Here is a 23,995-nt window from a genome sequence, read left to right as displayed (position 1 = left end):
CGCATCCGGCTCAGTAGAAAAGTGGCATTTTACTTATTATTTATTTTAAAGCCATATTTTTTGGATTTTTTATGTTATTATATAACATATTGTCGGCCTCGTGGGCAGCGCGTTTGCCTAGCATGGAAGAGGTCTGGAGTTTGATTCCCGATACGGTTGACATAAAATATTTTTATAAAAAGGTGTTTTTACATGGTGATATTTCATGGTCCCTGGATTGGCATATGAAGCCTGATCATTTTGTACAAAACTTGACTTCAGGTAAAAAAAATGATCAAGATACGCTCCGATTGGTCTACCAATGCAGTGCCCTATGCACCTTTTAGGTTCGGAAAGGAAATAACATTACATACCCTATTTTATTTTGTGTTTTTTAAAAATTCTTTTTTTGTATTTCTTCGTTCATATGCAGAAAACTAGAAATGACCCTAATTATGTGCTTATATAACGTCTTTTTATATCTCAATCAACTGTTTATTTGTTAAACAAAAAAAAATACACGAAAAGGATTTCGGATCAAGAGTATAAGTACAATACACAAAACAAATTATAATGTTCCCTTCAATGCTGAAAATTAGATATAATCGTATCGATAGGAAGCGCCGTGTTATCGCTAATTTAAAGAAAACAAAATCATGGATCATATTTTACTATACAAAGTTTTTGGGACTTATTTTTTTAAATTGGCTACGTGGTTTGGCGGTAATGCAAATCGAAGAAAAATATAACATGTATTGATTCCTACTAATAAAGTTTTAATGACCTTTATCGTATATTTATGTAAACATTTAAATAACGTAGGTTACATAAAAAATCAATTTATAGTATTAAAATAGAATAAACTGAGCTTTTAGCACAAAAGAAAGCACGATTAATCGCGTTTTAATGTAATTAAAGAAGTAAATTTTCACCGAAGTATTTTATAAAAAAGCGAGAAAAAACTAGAATCAGTTCTGTAAAAAAATATATTTTATTTCAGCTTGGGTGTATCTTGCGAAGGACACGTTTTACGGATATTAACATTATAATATTTTTTGTAGCCTATGTAACCTTATATTGCACAATATTATCATTACGTAAAATATTATATTTCCCCTTAACTCTGCAATTTTTTCCTGGGTAATATCGATGAAAAAATATTGGTATTGCACAATCATAACTTACGGAATAAAAAACAATTATTTTATTTTCTACTAAAAACCGCATGGTTAGTGTAGGCGAGCACATATATTAAAAAATATGTTATTAATGAGAATAAACGCTATTCTGTAGTAATGAATCAAAACAATTAATAACGCATGGGTGTTTGTCAAAAAAAAAAAAATTAAAGAAAACGCATAGGTACACATCAAAATTCGACATTTTAAAACATAATTGATCGGTTGTAAACGTTTATTAACATTAAAAATAATGTGAAAAATTTAACTTTACTTTGGGCGCGGATTGCATGGGTAAACTGAATCCGGTGAATATTACAATATTTAATCAGATAAAACGTAAAAAAACTTTCGATGTATTATAATCAATACCTACAGTGTAATTTATTAATTTATTTTATTGGGTAAACAAACAGTGCATACAAAACATATTCACAATTTCTTTGTATATTAGTGTAAGACAATCATGCACACACCAAAAAAAACATTTACAATTATGACAATAATTTTAATTATGTTAAACGTAACAAATGTAAAAGATAAGAAATGAAAAAGATGTATACAATAATATAATTAATTAAATATCTGATTATCTCAATATTTCTAAAACTTTTGACTTGAATACATTCATTGTACATTCATTGTAATAATAATGTTCTAAAATAATAACTCTTTACGAAATTGTTTAATAAATTATATTAGTCTACAGGTTTTAAAATAATCAGCCTTTAATAGGCACTAATTTTGACTGCCTTCACGTATAATTTGAATTATACCCTCAATTCATATTAATTTCACTTATTTATTTCTTGAGCTATGATTTTAATCCTACTTGATTATTTGTTCAGCGAATAAAACGGTTTTGGTCAAATCGAGTGATAGAATTAATATTTTCATCCAATAAAATGTTTATTGTAAAAATGGAATATGTATACAGGCAAACTTAAAGTTTTTCGTTCTTTCCTAATTAAATATATTACATGTTTTATTAAAACGTAGTTTCATTTAAATTTAAATAAAATAATGATTCCTCCCGTAAAAACACGTGAACAGAGAAGTGGCTGATTGTATTTGTATATACTCCTATATGTTCGAACCGGGTTGTGGTCCCGAGGACTCACGGGCCAAAGGTTCGAGGTTCAAATCCCACTCTACCACAACTCGATTTCCATTTTTCCAGCTGAAGTTATTTACGATTCATAAGAAATGGTCTGAAAATGGAAGTATTTGAGTGATTAATAAGAACTCAAGTATTTCTCTTTTGAAAAAAAATAATATTTAGATAATATGCAAGCAATATGCAATCAGTATAGTCTAGACGAGAGAAAGTAGTGGGAGAGGGCGACTAGGAGCTTGCTTGTCTATTAATGTAATAGGACTAAGTTAAATTGATTTGTGAAATAAAAATAAAATGTTTTTAGAAAAATGAGAAAATTTTCATTCCGCCAGTAGACAGTTGACCTGTAATGTCATACTGTCATAAGACATAGGTCTACCAATGGTCTGTATTAAACGCTGCAGTGAGACTTATTTAGAATTTAGTCATATAATATAATATAATTTCGAATTTAGTCATATCACTCCTCTACATCGGGAATTACACTGGCTACGTTTTCCACAGGGGGTGGAATATAAACTCTGTCGGCTTATGTATAAAGTCACGAACGAAATATCTAAAAGAATTTTCAATTAACTATCTGACACTTACCTTACGCTGAATTCATCTATATATATATGGCGATAGGAAAGTTATTATACCTGAATGCAACCAGCGCACTAAATTCGCTGAACAGACATTTGGGTTATGACATGGAATGCTCTTCCAGCAGAACTGCAAAATTGTAAGTGAGAAGTGTCCGTAGATTGTGATGACAAAATAAATTGATTTATTAAAAAGTTTTACTTAAATTTTATGTTGAATTAAAATCTGTATTCATAGAATCACTTTGTTAAACGCGTTATTGAGGTTTTATATTACGAAAATGGCAATATGTTAGTTATGCATATTAATAATAATTGTAAGGTTCATAATTTTCCATGGGAATTTTCAATGAGAATGATATAAATATCAATAGCGTTTCCACCAGGTTGTAAAAATTACGATTATGATATAAGCTATATTACAGTGTTAGGCTATTTTAAAGCTTCCTGTAAATTAATAATCCAATCATAAAGTGGATCGGTTTGTGATTATTATAAAAAATGTAAAACACTAAATTTACAAAATAAATGAAATCGTATGTAATTTTAGTTATTTATTGAAAATTAAGTTAAATGTGGGTGTGTAGGGATTATGTGAGTTTCTAAAACACGAAAACAATTTCAATTTTCACGAAGCATTTCCAAAATAATATTTTTTTTTAAAACAGAAATATACGCAAACAATGATGAAAAATAAGTAACGATCAAAGGATTTTGGTTTTAAAAAAAAATAATTACACGTAGATAAAAACCGCTATTAAAAATATTGCAACGCCGCATTGGGCAACCGCTGATGAGTCATTTCCCGCGCAGCGTCTAAAAGAAGTGGGGGCCAGAGGGACGCGACGGTATCGATCCGCGTAATCCCGTGCACTACGTACTGCCAATTGCCAACTGACAACTGCCATCTAGCAACCACTCGCAACTCGCAACCGGCAACCGGCAACAAGCAACTAGCCATCCCGTGGTGCTGCCGGCACCCCGAGCGAGGAGCCCCGGGTGGAAGGAACAAAACAAATGGCAAATCAATGTGATCCGGATTAGGAGCCTCGAATAGAGGAATGTTGACTGATTATCGCACATACGCAAACGCTTTGATCTACAGTTCATTACCAAGACGTTTCCAAATTTCATTAAAGGAAAAAAATGCACGAATAAAAGTCATTAGTATTAGAAATTAAAAAGCGTTGTAATTTTAAAAACGCATTTTTATTACCTTTTCGATCGGAATTTCAATAATATAATATATATGCATGATCGGTTTATAATAACGAATAAATTAGTTATCAGGACGGTATATATTTGTATAGAACCTTTATCATATGTGACGATAATAAAAGAAATCGTACGTAGTACATTTATATATGTATTTACTACATTTATGTCACTCGTGTACAAAAGATAGTGTTTTGTTGAAAATGGATATTACGATTTCAAAATATGTTTTTTTTTAATTCATTTTGAAATTTTTATACTAAAGAGGAGTAATAAAACATTACCAATTACTTAGCTCATTTAAGCGAATATATTGATATATTTTTACCCTACGCTTAAAAACAGGTTTAAAGAAAACGCCTATTTTTTTTGCACCAGAACAAGCCAGGAGGCCCAATCATAGTGATGAATTTCAGCACAGAACACCCAGGATTGAGAATATCATTTTTTTTTTTTATGTTCTCACCGGTAATAAAATCCGGAACCTTCCATGTGTGAGTCAAGGGTCTTCACCACTACACCACAGAGGCCGCCAATTGATGTTATTACATTTTTTTTATAATACAGTTATTATGTTTAATTCTAATGTTGACTATAATATGTGAGTATGTATGCCCAGTAATATGCATATCATAATTAAAACTACGTTCCATCCCAAGCATAAAAATATATAATACATAATGTATAAACTAAATAATATATGATCTAATAAATCGATATATTTTCCGATGTTCGTTTTGGTAAGTTCGCGAGAAAACGAAAGTTCAAGGTAACGGGAAAAGTGTTGGAAAGTGAAAATGTTTTTCGCACTCGGCGCCAAGTTTTAATAAGGCGCTAAAAGGACGAAATGATTCGTTTCTGCAGTAAGGCTCGTTTAATGGTGGTGAATATTAGCTCGATAAAACAAAGAACTTGAATGTTCAAAAGAAAAAAATAAATACACAATTATCTTGTATTATAGTATCTTATATTAACGGTCGAGCTTATCTTAAAGGGTGGAAAACAAAATATTGTCATTCTTATGAACTCGTATAAATCGTTACAGCATTACGAATAAACAAATTAATAAATTTCTTGCTCAGAAAAATATTTCCATGAGAAATAAAAAGTAAAATATTTTTAAAAATAAACAATAATAACATTTTGAAAGGCGCTTAAAATTGCCTTTGCATAGCGCCTTTTAGACGCTGTATAACTTTTACGCGATAAAAATATTAGTCGTATGTTCAAATCGGATGTGAATCCGCCGAGTTCACTATTCTAGCATTTTTTGTCGGTCTAAAGCTCCGGTGAAAAGTTTCGAGACTGCAGCTGTGGTTGAAGCGAAACCTTTTTTACAACGAAACAAGGTCAATGATCCGACCCAAGGGTGGGTCCCATCGGATCCTAAGCCAGAGCAGGCAATACTCACGGTGAGCTCGTAGCACAAAACCTGGCAATTTCGGACTCGGGTGCGCAAATAAACGGGACTTCTTCATCTACAACTTTCGTTTCCCAGTGACAGATGTGTGACCAATTTATTGTTATGGTTGTTACAGTTTGGGGATGGGGGACGGGGGACGGGGAACGGCGAATAGAGAATAATAACGTAAACCCAAGTTATGGGCAATATAATTTTATCGATGTATTGTCATAAATTTTCAAAAGATAGATCAAATTTTATATCTGAAGTTCTATAGCTGAGTGTTAGAATATTCAAACTTATTAAATTTCACGATTAATGGTTTTCTTGCATTCTATAATAATTCGTTTATATAACAACAATTTTTTTTCAAAGTTTGCTTTTGATTGAACTACCGCGATATTAGTATTGTGTTTTTTGTAACCATTTACATAATATTGGGACTGTTTTTTGTCATTTATTCGTATTTCATTACATTTAGTAGTAGTGAGTACTAAAATTACATAATGAAAAGGGTTTTCCTCATTCAGATTATTTAGACCAAGAGGTGTTTAAATTTCTAACTAACTAACTAACTAACCATCACGCCATTTCCCCAGAGGGGTAGGCAGAGAGGATAGAACGCCACACCACTCTGTCCTGGCACACTTCCTTTGCTTCCTTCACATTCATACATCTTCTCATGCACGCACGTCGATTATTCCGACTTTTCACATGACCACTTTCAAGAATTTGTTGTACTTGATCATGCCATGTCTTTCTCGGCCTTCCTCGACTTCTACAAGTTTAAATTTCGCATGAACGATTTTCGTTTTATAGTGTTAATTCAAATCCTATGACAAAATTATGGTACCAAATTATTACTTTCACTATAAGAAAATGGTAGACTCACGGAAATTCTTTGAAAATATCTAAATATTTACAAAAAATCTTACGAGTGTATAATTTTACATTTTCTGTTTAAATTTTTTCAAAACATTGAAAAATATCCCCTTGTAAGTTTTACCGATTACTAACAAAAATTGATTTGTTTTTGTCTTTCATTTTTACTATTTTCAGTAGTCATTATTATTATTATTATAGTTGGATAATTTATAAAGCGCCATTTTTGTGAAAATCACCTTAAGGGCGCTGTACAATTAATAAATATCCCAGTACGTCTTGCAGCTACAGAGCGCATGGACGGTTGGGATTCTATTTCCTCGTTTTCAATTAAGATCAATCAAAAATTACAGCACATAGGAGCTAGATTACAGGACGTCTTGCAGCTACAGAGCGCATAGACAGTTAGAAATTTAGCCCCCATTTACACATTTTAAAAATTGACAAATAAATTAAGTGTATGATGATATTAATTTTTTTTTTAATAATATGAATAATAATGGAGTAAGATTACAATACGTCTTGCAGCTACTTAGCGCATAGACGATTGGAATTCTAGACCCCATTTACAAATTTTAGGCATATTTTAATACAGACATACTTATTACAATGACAACTGAGGGTTTTTAGCGAGAACATATTTGAAAGTTGCGCGTTGATGTTATGGCATAATATTTATAATTTATTCGGAATATAAACAAAACGACGAACGTAAGTTTAACAAAGACTAATTCAATTTACTCACACCACAGACCATAGACACGATATGTATTTTAACGTAAGGTAAAGATGTTTAGTTTTCGAACATTTTTTTTTGAAATCATTTAAATAAAAAAGTAATTGAATTTCACTAGACGCTTAAAGTATTTTTTCACAAAATGCGTATTCGATAATCAAAACGTTTTTTTTTCATTGAACCAAAAAACTACTTCAGATTTTTTTATCGTTTTAATGACTTTCATAATATATTCTCAGTGTTTTAGACTTTTAAAACCAAGTAAGCGCACCTGCATACACCAGAATTTCAGGGCTTTTAAGTTTACAACTGGGTATCTATTTTACATGGGTAATACTATTACTTTTAAAGCAATGGGAATTAATTGATTTAATATTTTGGGGCTGTTTTCCAAAATACGCGAGATGGAAAATTCAATATTCTGTAGGTAAATTATATTGGTATACGGATTTTCACAATCATAGCTCTCACCCTAATGTATACATTTTAAGAGTGGACTAACACGTGTAATTTATTAATTAGTCTACCCCGTTTTTAATGAGATGGTTTGCTTGTTAGATATTTAAGTATATTTGATCGAAATTAATACAAACAACAAATACCTCGCATATTGTTATTATGAATAATATGTACTGAAAATAGATAAAATGAATATGATATTATACACATACAGTTTATAAGGGAATAACGGAACATATAGGGAGAATACATAATTGATTAATTTGTTTCTAAATTATGAAGAAAAATACATTATTTATTCATTTGTTTCTAAACGATGAAAAAATATACATTTTTAATTGCATTGTTTTTAAATGATATAGGAAAAAACATTTGATTTGTTTCTAAACGATGAAGAAAAAATACATAATGGATTAATTTGTTTCTAAACGATAAAGAAAAATACATTGCTCATTAATTTGTTTATTAATGATGAAGAGGAATACATTATTGGTTCATTTGTTTCTAAATGATGGAGAAGAAGAAAATAGTGACTAATTTGTTGTAATTTGTCCTCTTATTTTCTTCATTTTGAAAAAACAGATACAACTTTTAATAACACCCGTACCTAAGGTAAAAGTTTGAAATATAAACTCTGTATGCGAGAGGTAAACTACGGTTTATCCAAACACCCTAGTTTTACAGAGATACAAGGTAGTGATTTTTCATCCTTTAAACACATGCATTTTTCAATGAGAGGCTTTTAAGTAAATTTGTTTTCTAAATTATATTGATACACATTACAAAAATACATATATTAATTTTTTTTGGTAGAACTGTATGTTTCCTTACCGTCATTAACCTCTAATTCGGTGTGGGGTTACAATAAAAAAAAAAATCTTTGTTATTATCTTAGAAATTAGGGGCTAATGCTATTAACCGTGTAATATAGGAGAAAAAAAATAATTTCGACGTACTATAAGTAATAACTCCAATTTTATCATAATTGGAGTTACTGTAGTTTACCTCTCGCATACAGAATTTTCATGGCGGTTTTCGAGAAAGGCGTTCTAATTTAATACCGACCCCGATAATTCTACTTCAGTATTTCACAACAAATTAGTCAATAATGTAATTTAGTCAGCCTCGTGGTGTAATGGTCAGCGCATTTACCTACCATGCAAGAGTTCTCGGGTTCGACTCCCGACATGGTTGACATGAAATATTATTTAAAAGGGTGTTTTCCCACTAGTATATTTCACAGTCCCTAGACTGGTACCTGAAGCGTAAGACTGATCACCTTACCTTCACGTAACAAAAATGATCAAGATACGCTGCGATTGGTGTTACAATGCAGTATCCTATGCACCATTAGGTGCGGAAAGGGAATGACGATGATGAGTCAATAATGTATTTTCTTTATACTCCTTATTTGTTTTCTCTTGTATTCCCTCGATTCAACGCAAACAGAAGAATGAGTCGAAAATGCTCACTTTCGTTTACTTGACATTCCTTTTTGAAGCCTTTTCATCGAATAAAATAATACACGTAACGTAAAAGCAAATACAATATCTTGTAGAGCAGAAATTTTCCCTTCGAAACCTGTACCATTTTGTTTTACTTTTGGTGTTTATTTTTAAATTAGAATAAAAAGGACACAGCTTATGTTTACACCCAATAGATCGTAATTAATAAGTTTTATTTATTATAATACATATATAATAAATTTCAAAAAAATACTATAAATAGAATAATGAAAATTGGAAAAAAAAAAAAATCACCAGTCAGTTCAGATCCCAACTAAAATCTCGTTTCTTTTGTTTATCATACCCTTAACCTTAAATCAGGAAACATAATATGTCTGTTTAGCTCAGTTAGATAAGTATACATTGTAAAGCGCTCTTGAGGGGTTTTTTTTATCCGTTCTATAAATCAGCCAATTATTATTATTAATATTAAGATCAAATTTGTTTGATGATTATAAATATAAACATATTACAACAGAAACGGTGAACACTTGAAATCAGGAAATATGAATGATTGACAAAGTGTAGATCAAACATAGGCAAAATGGTGAATGTTACACAGTGTGTATAGTGGCCACTTAAATAGGTAATACGCCCTGTAAATGCGTAGACTTTTATATTTCCTTTCCTAAAATGATCTGCATTTCTGTAATGTGTTAATCTAAATACTTCCCCAGGGGGTGAACTCCTGTATTTGTGTACAAAAAATTTGGACAAAATTAAAATTTTCATGATTAAAATAAATTTTAAGGTAAACATTTGAAACGTCTCGATCATAGGAAAAATCAATCTCACAAAACAGAGTTAAATTTTATTGATTGGTAATACGGACACCTATTCGTGATGAATATAATAGTCGCGCGTGTGTCGGTGCACTATCTGTGCACGCACAGGCCGAGAACTGCGTACTTGCGTGTGTGCAGTGTGCGCGTATGTGTGCGTATCCACTGTATCCAGTGTCTAGAAGGCCCGCGTGTACCACCGTGTGGTGCCTACCCTAGCGCCTCTTACATAGTTTAGAAATTTTCGCATTCGTTCCCCTAACGGGTGCACGTGCAGCGCAGGGCGAGAGGCGGTCGCGGGAGGGGGTGGGGGTAAGGCGGGGGTGTTCACCCCTCCCCCCGCCCCGTGCCTCCGCCCCCCTCGCACGGAACTAGACCTAACGCACTGTATTGATTTTTTATTAGTGCATACGCGTGAAGACAAGCCGACAGTAATTTTGCCTCGTCTATTTAAAATGTAGATAAATACTAAGTAATTTTTAAATAAACTATTGAATAACTGAATGTTTTGGCGTTTGTACTTCGCAAAAATCGATTGATTGAAGAAATATGTGTGTGTGTGCACTTTTTTCAGATTTAAAAGATAAATAAATAAATACATGAAATAAAAATATTTTCAATACGTCCGAATATTTGTAGATATGGCTGGATTTCACTCCTGTGAGTGAAATCCATACTTGTCTGCAAACGTTTGGACATACTCAAAATATTGATGATCCAACTAACAGGTATAAAAAAAGTATTAAAGTTAAAATTGATTTTCAGGCATCGTCGAGTAAGTGAAATAATTGAGCCAGATCAATCTCGAAGTTAACAGATGGAAGAGTTACGGAAATACCCATGTTTAAACATAGGCAGAATAATGGTGTGTGTTACGGGGTGTGTAAAGTGGCCACTTAACCAGCCAACGATAGGCCACGTAAAAGCCTAGGCTTTTGTATACCATTCTTAAAGATGTTTTCCCGCTCTGTTGCTGTATATTGTATTTACATATTTTTAGAATCTTAAACAGTATAAAAAGAAAAATAATTTAAACCAGCCAATGACACGTAAGCGGAGCCGTGTAATCGTCTAGAATTGCATATCCCCTTGGATGTGCGTGTTTTTAAAAATAAAAACATAAATATTATTTATGAATTTTATTGAGAAATTATTCCCTCTGATTTTTCTCAAAAAACTACCTCTCGTTAGGGAATTCTACATGAACGTTTTATTTCAAGTCAATCTTTGTCCATGAGATAATATTACTTTCGGTGATAAATTAGTTTCGGGTGAACTAAAGCGAATAAGCTTTCCAAGAATACTAGTTATACCGACGTTGATTATTTTAGCGGCACGTGGTTGGTGCGAGAGGACGATCAGGACGCAATAATTCGACGTGATTTCATTAAATTACACAATTACACTTTATTCGAGAAATTAGTAAGAAAATAATGGTCACCACTAATCACACCAATAAAAACAAAGTGTTTGAAATGAATTTATCTCCGTAATTCCAATGAGGAAGTTCTGTGCTACGGGAAATTGGATGTGAAAAATGTTTTTTTACGCGCCTCAAAAATGAGAACATTACGTTTTCCAGTGAAGTTTTTTTAAATTGTATGTATATATAATTTTAAAAAAATAAAATAAAAACGAACTATTTAGAATGATGTCACTAGTTCTTCCAAATCGAACGATAATAGAGTGTTGTGATAGATTTCGGGTTTACGGTAAGCCAATTCACCAATCAGCAGAACTCACCGAAGAGAACTTATGACCACACACGCGGAGTAATTTCAAAATTACCAAACTTTAAAAATTATGGCGCTTATAATGTGCTATATTTATTTTTTTAATTTTTGGCATAGTTTGAAAATCAATTTGAAAATCGCTGAATTTCCTCATCAACAGTAAAAATTATCCCTGCATTAAAAAATCGGATCTCATTGCTACATTGCATTTTGAAAATAAATATATTCTACCTTATTTATTTATTTTATCGATCTGTATTTTACGTCGTTATTTGCGCTGTTAAATATGTTATTATTATTGTTGTTATGAATAATTTATAAAGCGCCATTTTTGTAAAACTCACCTCATGAGCGCTGTGCAATAAGTCTTGCAGCCACAGAGCGCATGGGCGGTATGAAATCTAACATTAGATTTACTCATTCACATCAAGATGAAATTTTTCCTAGATTTTCTTTTTTACCAATCTAGAATTTTACACTTTCAACAAAAAATATTTTTTAGTCTTTATTAGTTCTAATCATATTTGAAAATTTATTATAGACTGTGGATACCATCATGCTGATATTTAAATTTAAAATACATTACTCGATTTGAACATTAATTTCTGTGTAAATATGTACATACGTACGAATCAAGGCGTCCAATTAAGGGTGGATATGCCAGAGCGGGTCTACGACTAGTCACTAGTCATCTAGGCCCGCGGAAGCCTTTCCATCCGGTGGAGGTAAGACTCCGAACTTGGAACACGTGGTACTCGCGTGAGAGCACCGAGCAGCTGTTACGATCAAAGAGAGGAAGCTACATACTTCGGACCTGTTATAGCTCTCCAACGAATACATAAAAATAGGTAGTAATATAATAATATCTATCAAGTTTTTCCTCAAAGCTATGTCGAGTTATTACGCCCGAAGTTCAAAAAATGATTATGTAATAATATTAAAGCTGGCTATTAAAATATTATTCAGAACGACTAGTTATCCAGCTGATTATACAAGAGTTGTCATTTAAAAAATAAGATAAATCACCATCATAACCTCTCACTGCAATGGTACAACAATCGCAGCGTATCTTGATCATTTTTGTTACATAAAAGTAAGATGATCAGTCTTACGCTTCAGGTACCAGTCTAAAGACAATGTAATATTCAAAGATAAATACAACTACATACATATATTATTTGTTCGTATGAAATAGAATGAATACAATTTCATAAAATAGAGTATAATGTAGAGGAAACGACGTAAAGACAGAGAGATATGGCGTTCTGTCCTCTCTGTCTACCCTTACGGAGAAACAGCGTGATGATTTCTTTCATTGATTTGATTCGGAATATAATTATGTAGGTATCCAAGGCAGATTTTAAATATATGTCGTCAAAAACACAATTAATTAAATACCCGCCAATGTGTAATTTATTGAATTATTTAAGGCCTTATTTATTTCTATGTTCATTTTACCGCCCGTAGGTCAACGCGTTTGCCTGCCATACGAGAGGTCTCGGGTTCGATTCCCGACAAGGTTGACATGAAATATTTATTTGAATATATATAATGAAAAAGAAATCAATATTTAATTAAAACTCGTGGTACAAGTAGGTAGGCACTAGAGCATTACAGGGCAATATTTATCTTGATCTTAATGAAATCGTAAAGCAATTAACACATTTTTTCGTTTTTTCTGATAAATCTTAAGGGAATTTAATTTTTAGTTAATAACAATGGACTTTACGTAAATATAAGATACTTTCGCGTTTAAAATGTCGTAGGTAAACTAATGAATGAAATGGAATATTTTTACTGAAAACGTAATTGTTTTCATTTGAACCGTCAACAGGAAATTGTGATTTTTAGTTCGTTCAGAATAACGGCAATTTTCCGATAAGTGAAACAGTTCCACCCTTCGGCCAGCGGACCCTCTTAGTCCGCTCCACATCACACGACCTTCAGGAAGCCGAAACCCTCCACAATACCGATAAGCTTACTCTATATCGAGATGTAATATCCACTTACGTAGGTAGAGACACTAACTATAATACTGAAGGAGCCTACCCATGAGTAAACCTACGTTGGCAGATTAGTCACCTCAGATACCTGCGGTTTTTGACGCGTTAAGCTTTCAATTATTCCGAGTCTCGTTGGCGAAATTGAATTTTGCATTTCGCGAGGCAGAATTCAGTTAGGAATTTATCTTCAAATAAGCGCCAGGAATTTCCAGAAAGTAGTTCGGTCTCATTACTCGATATTTACAACGGGTATTGAGGCGGAGGATAAATAATATAAAACATTAATAAGATCGCAAGCTGAGCAATAGTTAATTCGATCCAAAATTTATTTAAAAATAAAGATTAAAAAGGTACGAATAAAAAAAATGTATAAACCTCCCCCAAACGTTATAAAATGAAGTGTTAAAATACTGAGTTGACATTACTATTTATAAATAAAAAAAAATGATTTAATTTCTAATTTATTCTTAAACGTATAAGTATTTCAATGCAAAATAATTTAAATACCCACGTAATATGTGTTTTTTTTACGTTGTACTATGGTACATCTTTAATTATGGTTTGCTGAAATATACCTATAGTTAGAGTACCTATGTTTATGTTCGACATCATTAAACTCTTTAACTTTGAAAATCTTGATTGAACTTTTATATATTTTATTATGTACTATTTGATATATAAAGGACGTCTCTTGGTCTTCCTAAACAAATCAATAAATGCTTTAAGCGTAGATTGTACAATTTTGACGATTAATAATTAAGTAAAAATAATTTAAACAAAAAAAAAATTTTTTAGTACACTTTGTAACTTCTTGCATTCAAGACAAACATTTTAAATGATTTTAAAGTTTTACTGTGTGAAATTCTTTTTTATAGTTTATTTATTTCATAATTAACTAACTTAATTTAAATATGAATTTTATCCACTTTAATCAAATTTATTAAAATAATGTTTCAGTTTTCATTAAATTGAAAATATATTGTCAAAAGCATTTTTTATTTTTTTGGTGCTTTTCGCAGGAATAAAATTTGCTTTATACGTTTAGGACAAAAAGATTTCGATTTTTGAAAATTTAAATTTGTTGGAGAGAAGCTAAAGAGACGCGACGCGTCGTGGCGTATTTGTCGACGCCGCCGTTGCGACGCACGTAATGTATGGAGGTGTAATGAAGCGTAAAAAAATTCCTACCTTCTTTTCTGTGAGCTTTTCGCAGCGTCGTTGTTTGCAGATCTGGTGAGACTTGTCATTCCTGCAGGGCGCACAGTCGCCGCAGTTGTCCTTCCTCTGACACCCGATACATTCACCGCAGCGCTTCCGCTTCTTTTTCGTCTGGAGACAGAAACAAACACTCGAAACTGACGGTTGGTAATATGGGTAAATAAATAAATAAATAAATAATAAACAATAAATCTCCCGGTGTCATAAAGCGAGCGATGGTGATATAAAACCGAAAATGCACGACCAAATTGTTATGAAAAAATGGCCAGTTGTTCGACACAGAAATAATAATTAAAAATAGTAATAATATCAACAACTTTCTAAAACAAGACAAGAACAAACAAGACTAATGAACCAGGGACTGAAATTATACAATAAACTACCAGACAAAACTAAACAAAAGACTCAGACAAACTTTTCAAAAGATGTAAAAAATATTATTTTGAACAACAGAGTATAGATGAAAAATGTATATATTATTTTATGTAAAATGAATGTAATAATCTGTAAGGGTTTATAAATAAAATTTCAATTAAAAAAAAATAAAAAAACATTTTCGTTTTAAAAAAGCAAATAAGTGAAAGTATTACATTTTATTCTATTTTTGACAATTAAATCACGGATCCAAGTAAAGTAAATATTTTTTTTCTAAGATCATCATAAAATTAATTTTAAGAATGTACATGTAATGAGTTGTTCAGTGTCTTTATTAAATGCCTATTAATCTATTTTTATATTGATTATTGATTTACATATAAGCATAGAAGTATTTGAAAACTGTGGGTTTTACAATTTATTATAAGAAATTTAATTTCTGTTAAATAATTTTCAAATTAAAAAATACTTCAACAATATTTTGAGTGTGTTCAAAGGTTTTTAGACAAGTTTGGATTTTAATCCCTAGAGAGTTATTAATATACCACAATGTGGAAAGTGGGCACCTTAACCAGCCACCACAAGTATCAATCAATATCTATCGTATTCCCTTCTCAAAATGATAATCAGTTAATTTAGAAAAAAAATACTTATGCCATAAAATGTTTTTTTTTAAATCCCAAATTTACCAAAATGACTGTAAATTATTACTTTTACGTTTTACAAGAAAAAATTATTTCAACAATTAATTGAAAATGTTTTCAATAAATGTATGGGCACAAAAAATATTTTTTTCTCATTAATTCCATTTTTAATAAAAAAAATATAATTAAATGAACACATTGTCATTATCTATCAATGTGATGTTTAAATGAAATAAATCAGGAAATCTCTTTTACCTTTCCACTGTAAGATTTCATAGTTGCATTTCTTAGAAACATAACTAATATGAAAGTTTTAGCTTTTTTTTGGTACGTCTAAGAACAAATACATTATTTTATTATAAAATAAATGAACTTATTTTGGCTTGTAATAATAATTTATTCGCAGTGACATTTTGCGTAACTTTAGTTTTGTAATCTTTCATGACAATAGTGTTGTGTTGTGCAGATTGCATACTCACTTTGTAAAGGTGCCATGTTTTTTTTTACTGTGCGTAATAATTTACACTCTTCCACGTTGTTTGATCAAACGTTTTTAATATTATAATAAGAGAAATATTTTTTAAAGTTAAGGTCGACATTTAAACTACTGCAAATACAATTAATATAGAATTAAGATTTTCTTTCATAAACATATTTTCAATATTGCAATTTTGCAGTCAGTAAGTATATAGGAGTATCCATATCCACAGTAATGTAGTATTTTATAGTAAATATAATTAGTAAATAATGTATTATGTTGGTACTCATATAATAAAGCAAAAATAAGTACATCAATTTTATTTTTCAATGGTCGTAATCACGAGTACATGCGCAAAATATGAATTTACATGTGTAAATTTCTAGAAGATATGAGATTGCCTCGGTATTAAATTTTTAGTACTTAATAGTATGACAGATATATTTTCATTTCAATGTTTATAACAATTCTAATAAACGCAAACCGCAACGAGATGAATAACAACAGAAAAGATGAGTGCGGATACATCCGTAATGAAACTGATTGATTTGATGGGAGTTGATCAATGAATTGCTCGTGGACCACATGACTCAAGCACGTTGTTTATGTACGTTTGTATGTGTTATACGTAATTCAATGTAGGCAAGTAAGTGCACCAACACCGAGTACGCTAGGACTCTAACCGTAATATTAAGCTTCGCAATATGGCTATTGTCCTCCGATACTAGGTTCGGTACCTTATCAGCTAAAACATAATAGCGAAGGGTAATCACCTGCTTATCACTGGAGATGTCGTCCATGTCGGACAGGCTGGCGTGTGCGGAGGGGCCCGAAGGCAGGGGCGCTCCTCCCGCGCGCCTGCCCGCGCCGCCCGTGCTGGACACGGCGGCCACCTGCCCGCTCTCCGTGCCCACTTCCATCCCCGACCCGTCCGACTCGCCGTTGGACTCGAGACTATTGGCCCGCATTTTTCTTCTTTCTTTCTTCCGGAAGTCACTTCTCGTCGGCGACGCGCCATTCTGGAATACGTCGTTCTTGGATTTATCGTAGGAGTTATCCATGAGCGTTATCGGGTTCTGGAAGTCCGACGGGTGTAATCCGTTGGGGATGAATTTGGTGTCGTGGGTGATGGGGATGGTGGTGTTTCCGATCTTCATTTCGAAGGGGGGCGGTTCGTTCTTCAGAACGTGCACTACCGTCTGGTTTGGGATGTTCTGAATGAGCGTCCCGTTCTGGTGCAGGAGACCGTTCTGCGGCTGGAAATTGAGTGTCAGGTTGGGCTGGTACAGCAGATGGCGCTCGTCCAGGTACTGAGGCGCCAGCGGCAGCGCGTAGGCGCGCGGGTTGACGGCCGCCAGCGTGTGGAAGGCGGCCGGGGCCAGCGGCGTGAGCGTGGCGGGCGAGGGCGCGGGCCCGGGGGAGCTCACGCCCACGGCCGCGGGGGCCAGGCTGTCGGGCACGGGCTCGGAGAAGGCGTGGAACTGGCTCTGGAAGGAGGGCAGCTTGGAGTCGGCGAAGCCGCCGCGCAGGGCCGCGTCCTTGCCGGCCGCCGCGCCCGCCGGCTCCCACGGCCGGTACTGCGGCTGGCCGGCGCGCTCGCCGTAGTAGTCCCACGAGATGTCCTGCAGGCGCGCGTCCTGCGTGCGAGGCTCCCCGTCCTCGGGGAAGGGCTGGTAGGGGGCGCCGCCCGCGTGCTCCCCTCCCGGGAAGCCGCCCCCGCCCGGGGCCTCGCTCATCCCGCCCACTACCCACAGCACGCCATTCCCTAGGCGGACTGCCAATGTATCGATGGGGGTCCCACTCGGCGGTGCTATTTGCCGCGCCGCGAGCCTTCTGACGGGATCACGGGGACCATGGCACGATGAGCGCGAACTTTAGACGGATGCGGAAGCTCTGATGAGTACACTTATTATATTTTCGGTCATTCCGACAAAATCCACGTAAGAAAATATATTTTTATTCGCGACAAATAGTCAATAACTCTGTAAAGTATATAACGACTAAACTTATTTGTACTCGTAGAGTAAAAAGCACTGGCACTTCTCGTCCCTCGAATCCACTTCCTAACACTTAGATTGATGTATCGTAATACTGTATACTAGAACTTGTATGTAAACTATTATTATAATTTCTTTGGCTTTGAAAAATAGAGTATATTATTTTTTGAGCTTAATTAAATTCTTCAATATTTAAGGCAATAAAAGTTAGTTACAAATTTTTATATTTCGTCTTATTTTTTTTTACAAAAATAGTTTTGGTTTTTATAGAGTAAAGCGTGAATTTCTATTTCTCTAAATGATTAATTCCAAAGGCTACTTTATTTTGTACTTTAACAGGTTTACGAATGTATTCATCGATAGTTTAATTATATTCTTAATTATGGCGTTCGTTCTTTGGTGAATGCGATATATTACGGTTTATATAAGTTACATTTTACTTACGGAGAAATATCATTATAGTTATTTATTATTCATAAGGAAATTTGCACTTTGGATTCCTCGAAATATGATGGCGTTCCGCATGAAGAGAGCGTTCGCCGTTTCGTTCTGTTGACGCTCTCACACTGCTCTGTACTGCTATGGTTAGCCTGTTAGACTGTTAGAGATACCGCGGCTTCTTCTTCTTCTTAACCTCTCGGGCACCTTTATCCTGCAGACAAATTTACACAAATATTAACTTCACTAAAAATTATTTTTCTATATCGATGGACAGAAAGTGGCCAACATACCTACAGTGAGATATCGAATATTTAAATAACTCTTTTATATATAACTCGAGAAATATTTAGCAAGTTTAAAATATATTTTAAGCATTTTTTAAATATTGAATATTCAGTCGAGAAACAAATTGTTTTGGCATCTTGAAATAATAAAACATGAGGTCAAAGCGCGTTATTAAGATTCCATATATTTGTATATGAAGTTTAGGTAAGAAAAAAAATAGTTCTGATAAAATATAGCGACCCAGTGAAAGCGTCGTGGCGCGGGCGGCGGAAAGCGAAAGCGTCGCGGCGCACTGACCTACGGATCCGTTATTGCGAGGCTTTAAGCTCTCTCTCTACACTGTGGGTGAATGTACCGAAATCGGACCTCGTATACGAAAACTGCGAAGAATGTTCTGTTGAAAAAATATAGTAATTTTACCTTTTTTTTTTTCGTCAACAACGGTCAAATACAAATAAAGAAAAATCGAGTGCGGTATCTACTGATATTAAGACATATGAATTATTATGGACTTTAGAATAGTAAATTTACATTTAAAATATTAATAGAAAAACAACATGAAAATACTGCTTTTACCTATATCAAAGTGAGTATGTACCTAACAGTACGTTTATTTTATATATTTTTGTTTTGATGTTTTTTAAATATGATGGAATATATTATAAGTACTATTATTTTGTAAATAAATTTTGTAATTCTAAATCTTTGTGAACAATAAAAGATTTAACCTTTGAGGAATATGATTAAGATTGATAAATCTAAACAAATATAAATAATATAAATAATATAGATATATATAAATACCTTGTTTTTAAAACTGTCTGAATATTTGTTAATTATGTTTGTTTTTTAAGTGAGTCTTCTTTGTTTATTCTCAAATGTAATAAAAAAAAACTAAATTGTTAAGTGTCCTCGGCACGGGAAACCCCAGTGAGGTCACATTATTTTTATTATTAATTTATAGTTTGTAAGCGAAAAATATGAATAAATAAATAAATACGTAGAAAGATCTTTTGAGAAGGAATTATACAGCCTAGCAATTTATTGGATTAAAAAATTGACACTACTAATTATTATTATTATTTTATATAATTTTTAATATAATTTTACGATTTTTTTGTTTGTTTCGAGTTTAAAAAACATTAAAATATGTGTATTGGCAGAAGACAGTATATTTCAAACATTTTACATGTGTCTGCTTTTGAGATTTTAAAAAGTTGAAATAAAAGTTCATAACTCCTAATTTTAAATTTAAATGGTAATGTTATATTAATGTTATATAATTAATAAAAATATTTATTAAATCTGCCATAAAGTTATGTAGTAGTATTTTTAAATATCAAAGTGCCATTATGAATAATCCATAAAAATAATAATCAAATACGAATAAGGGGGTTGAGATATCAAAAACTGGTGTTTGTACCCTTTGCCTATCGCCACGGGGGAGAAACAGCATACAACCGTTACACTTTGTATGAGTCACGAATTATATATACAAATAATACATTTCTAACGCGAAGGCTTTAACTACTACATACAAACATACTAGCAATATAATATTCATTTGACGCATGGAAATTTTGGAAAGTTTTTTGACGCGAATCGCAGGGAAGTTTTTCTTACAAATCATATTTTTTTATCATCATTCCCTTTCCGCATCTTATTGCGCATAGGGCACTGCATTGGTACACGAATCGCAGCGAATCTTGGCTACTTTTTTTCACATGAAAGATGATCGGTCTTACGCTTCAAGTGCCAGTCCAGGAATGGCAGGGCATGTGAAAGCTTTTATAGGGAAATATCACATACTACGAATAACGATAAAAATATATTAAATGGAATTAGAATATTTAATTGTATTTTCAAAATCAATATGTATATTGTGTCGTGTTCATACATAAATGTAAAAAAGAAATAGAATAAAAATACGTTGCTAGAAAAACGTGACGTGTTTGGCCTTGCCTGTTGTGACGTCAAGATTTGTGATAATTTTCTAAAAAAATTTTAGTGGCTAAGAACAAATAAACATAAATCGTGTCGTATTAGGGGCGTGGCCAATGGAATAAAGGTTTTTGCGGGAATTCAAAATTACAAATTTAAAAAATATATATATTCCACTAATAATTTTTTTGGACAGTATTTCATATACCTTCATTACTTCAAAAATCTAAAAAAAAGTTATATTTCCCTATTATTGTTTGCATCGAAAATTATTATGTAAAAATCGAAAAACAAACTTCTGCTTTTTTCTTTAGTGCCTAACTTACGTGTAAAAATAATATTTATTTGGTCAACTTAAACTATTTTATTTTTTATTAAAAAAAAGGAAATATTTGCGTTCTTATTATTTACCCAAATATTTCGATTGTTGGGGCCATTTTTAACGAGATATAAATAACTCACTATTAGAAAATGGGAATAAAGTTGGGGTAGAGTGGGGCTCGATATTACGTACAACGACTCTTTTTATAATAATGAGAATTTAAATAAAATAAAATGTTTTAACTAACGAAATTTAGTTAGGCCTATTCACTGCGCTCAAATATAATTTATAAGATTAACAAAAGGGTCTCTGAGATGGTTTGGGCATGTAGAACAAATGGACGACGAAATAATTGTAAAACAAGTATATGTGGCGAAAATGAACGGTAACGTGAGACGAGGATGATCATGACAGACGTGGCATGATCAGATAAACCAAAATCTTAAGTCTGGTCATGTCAAAAGCAGACAGAACCGAAGGGCATGTATGACAAGATGTATGAATGTGGAAGAAGCTAGGAATACATCCCATGATAGACGTGTGTGGCGGTCCATTCTCTCTGCCTACCCTTACGGGGAAATGGCGTGATGGTAGTATTAGTAGTAGAATTGAATATAAATTTTAACTTCCCAATAGAATATGGGCCCTGAGCACATACGGCCCGTTGTATTGCTGTAAACTGTAGCTAACTTCGCGGTTGATAATCATAGAATTGTTTTTGTCCGTATGGGCGACTCTATCAGCCAGGGGCGTATTATTACTCTAAGATCTGACAACTAACAAACAGCTATAAAATCTGCAAGTACAAACCTTGACCAACTCTAATCTGTTTTTGGTCGGTTGGAAGATACTGCTCAAAGCAATAAAAGCCATTGTACAAGAGTAAATAATTAATCATTAGAGTGGAGCTTTTGGTTAAATCGGCTTTTTAATTCGCCCTTATTCATCTGTGTTTCTATTTCACTCCAAAAAAATTCTTAACCATTCTGGTGTCATTCTTTTGATCCGCTTGAAAACTAAATGTATTTAAGGCTTTATGACGTTTGAACTAATTCTGTACCGGATTTTGATATCTATCGGTTTAAAAGTTTAATACGCATTTTCCAGCTGTTTTTAATCAACGGATTTCAAAAACAAATTTAATGTGACATTTTTTAAATTGGCAACACTGCATTACCTACTACAACCTCCTTCCTTGTGTGTTTCTTCATGTGGAAAACACGAGAGTGCCATAAAAACATGCGAAATTAGTTCACACAGACACAAGGAAAAATTTGGCGTAATTAATTTAACCCACCTACATATGTAGATATTGTATACTCGTACCTATAAATTTGGATACACATTTGCAAACTTGTTACTGATTTACAGACGAAACTTCTTCTCATTAGGTGATATTTATTGTTTTGATTATGTCATTTAATTAATGCTTCAGACATGATATATTTGTTTGTTACATTGGAAAGACTAAAAAGTTCTGCTCTTTTTTTTATCCGCGTTTAAACAGTAACAGGGACATTATGGTGTTTGCATTTTCTTCTGTGTGTTATTTCGTAAGTATTTATTTTAAATTTACTGCTCAACTACTAGTATTAATGAGTATGTACAAATAGTATTTTAAAAAGCTTTATGTATTTACATAAGTAAAATAAAAAAATGCATCATAAATTTCGTTGTATAAAAGTCAAAACAACTGCAAAACATGTTTTTTTTATATAATATTACTTACAAATCAAAGAAATGTTGTACTTGATTAAATATAAAATACGGGTTTTGTAAACATAATATCTTTCATCCTTTTGAGTATTTCCTAGATTTGTAAAAAAACCGTGTTCCGCTATAAAGTTGGATAAAATGTGCAAGAGTGTCGGTACGTATGTACACAGGTACAGTAGTAGCGTATGGCATGTAGTGTACGTGCACAGCCCCCGGTGTGTGGCTACGCCACCAGAGTGTAGGTAGTACTCCCTGCCGCCACACCGGAAGAGAGCGGGCCGGCGGGAAACCCTAAACTACTCGTAAAACAACTTCACTCCGAACATGTTTTCCTATATTTCTCTTCTGACAGATGCTACGCACTATAAAAAACGTTATAACAATGTGTGCGGTGCTTTTTAAAGGTGAAAATGACAACTTCGAAGCACGATTAACAACATAAACAAGCGTAATAACAGAAAACAACAAAGTGGCGCAATTTCGCCAAACTCGAAACAATTCTGCGCAATATGAAAAGTCTCACCTCGTAATGTGTAAAGCCGATCCTTCAGTTCCTTCGTCCTTAGTCCGCGGGACTGTGTGCATACACGAACTCGCAAGCACACGCACACGCGCACGTTTGAGGAGATGGTGGCGCGATCCCACTCGTCGCGCGTTCGGGGGGTGACTGCCGGACTCCGAGTGCCAGAGCGCGGGCTGGGGGCTGCGGAACTGTGGACGGCGGCGGCAGGCGGCAGTTGGCGCGCACAGCTGCCGGCGGGCCCCACGCTCCCCGCCCAATCGGCGCGCGCCAGAACGGGACGGACAAACTGTTTACAAATAATACAGCTTGCACTCCTTGCACTGTCATTTGTGCGTGCTACTTACTATAGTCCTTTGTACGCATGCTCGTCTCTCTTCTTTCAACCGCTATGGAAGTGCGTGGCGCGATGTTCCATATTTGAATGACGCTTGATATCCGAGGAACGGATTTTGCGACACTGGATTATTAATAGAGCGCCGT

At 33.5% G+C, this 23,995-nt stretch overlaps 1 protein-coding gene across 1 annotated transcript in view; it reads right to left on the bottom strand.

Moving 5' to 3' along the window:
- Nucleotides 1–23,661, bottom strand: part of Tet (Ten-Eleven Translocation (TET) family protein) — a 102,270-nt gene extending 78,609 nt beyond the window's left edge. The window contains exons 1-3 of the mRNA XM_088230247.1: nucleotides 23,516–23,661; nucleotides 17,064–18,939; nucleotides 14,764–14,904 (exon numbers count right to left, since the gene is read on the bottom strand). Of these exons, the coding sequence (XP_088086373.1) occupies nucleotides 14,764–14,904; nucleotides 17,064–18,026 (1,104 nt within the window). The 5' untranslated portion in view covers nucleotides 18,027–18,939; nucleotides 23,516–23,661. The remainder of the gene's footprint in view (nucleotides 1–14,763; nucleotides 14,905–17,063; nucleotides 18,940–23,515) is intronic.
- Between the last annotated feature and the right edge of the window lie 334 nt (nucleotides 23,662–23,995).

This window comes from Micrasema longulum, unplaced genomic scaffold (assembly GCF_059751315.1).
Source record: "Micrasema longulum isolate JH-2025_06_02 unplaced genomic scaffold, ASM5975131v1 h1tg000744l, whole genome shotgun sequence".
Lineage (NCBI taxonomy): Eukaryota > Metazoa > Arthropoda > Insecta > Trichoptera > Brachycentridae > Micrasema > Micrasema longulum.
The sequence above is the reverse complement of the archived record's forward strand: the minus strand, read 5'-3'. Positions and strand labels throughout refer to the sequence as shown.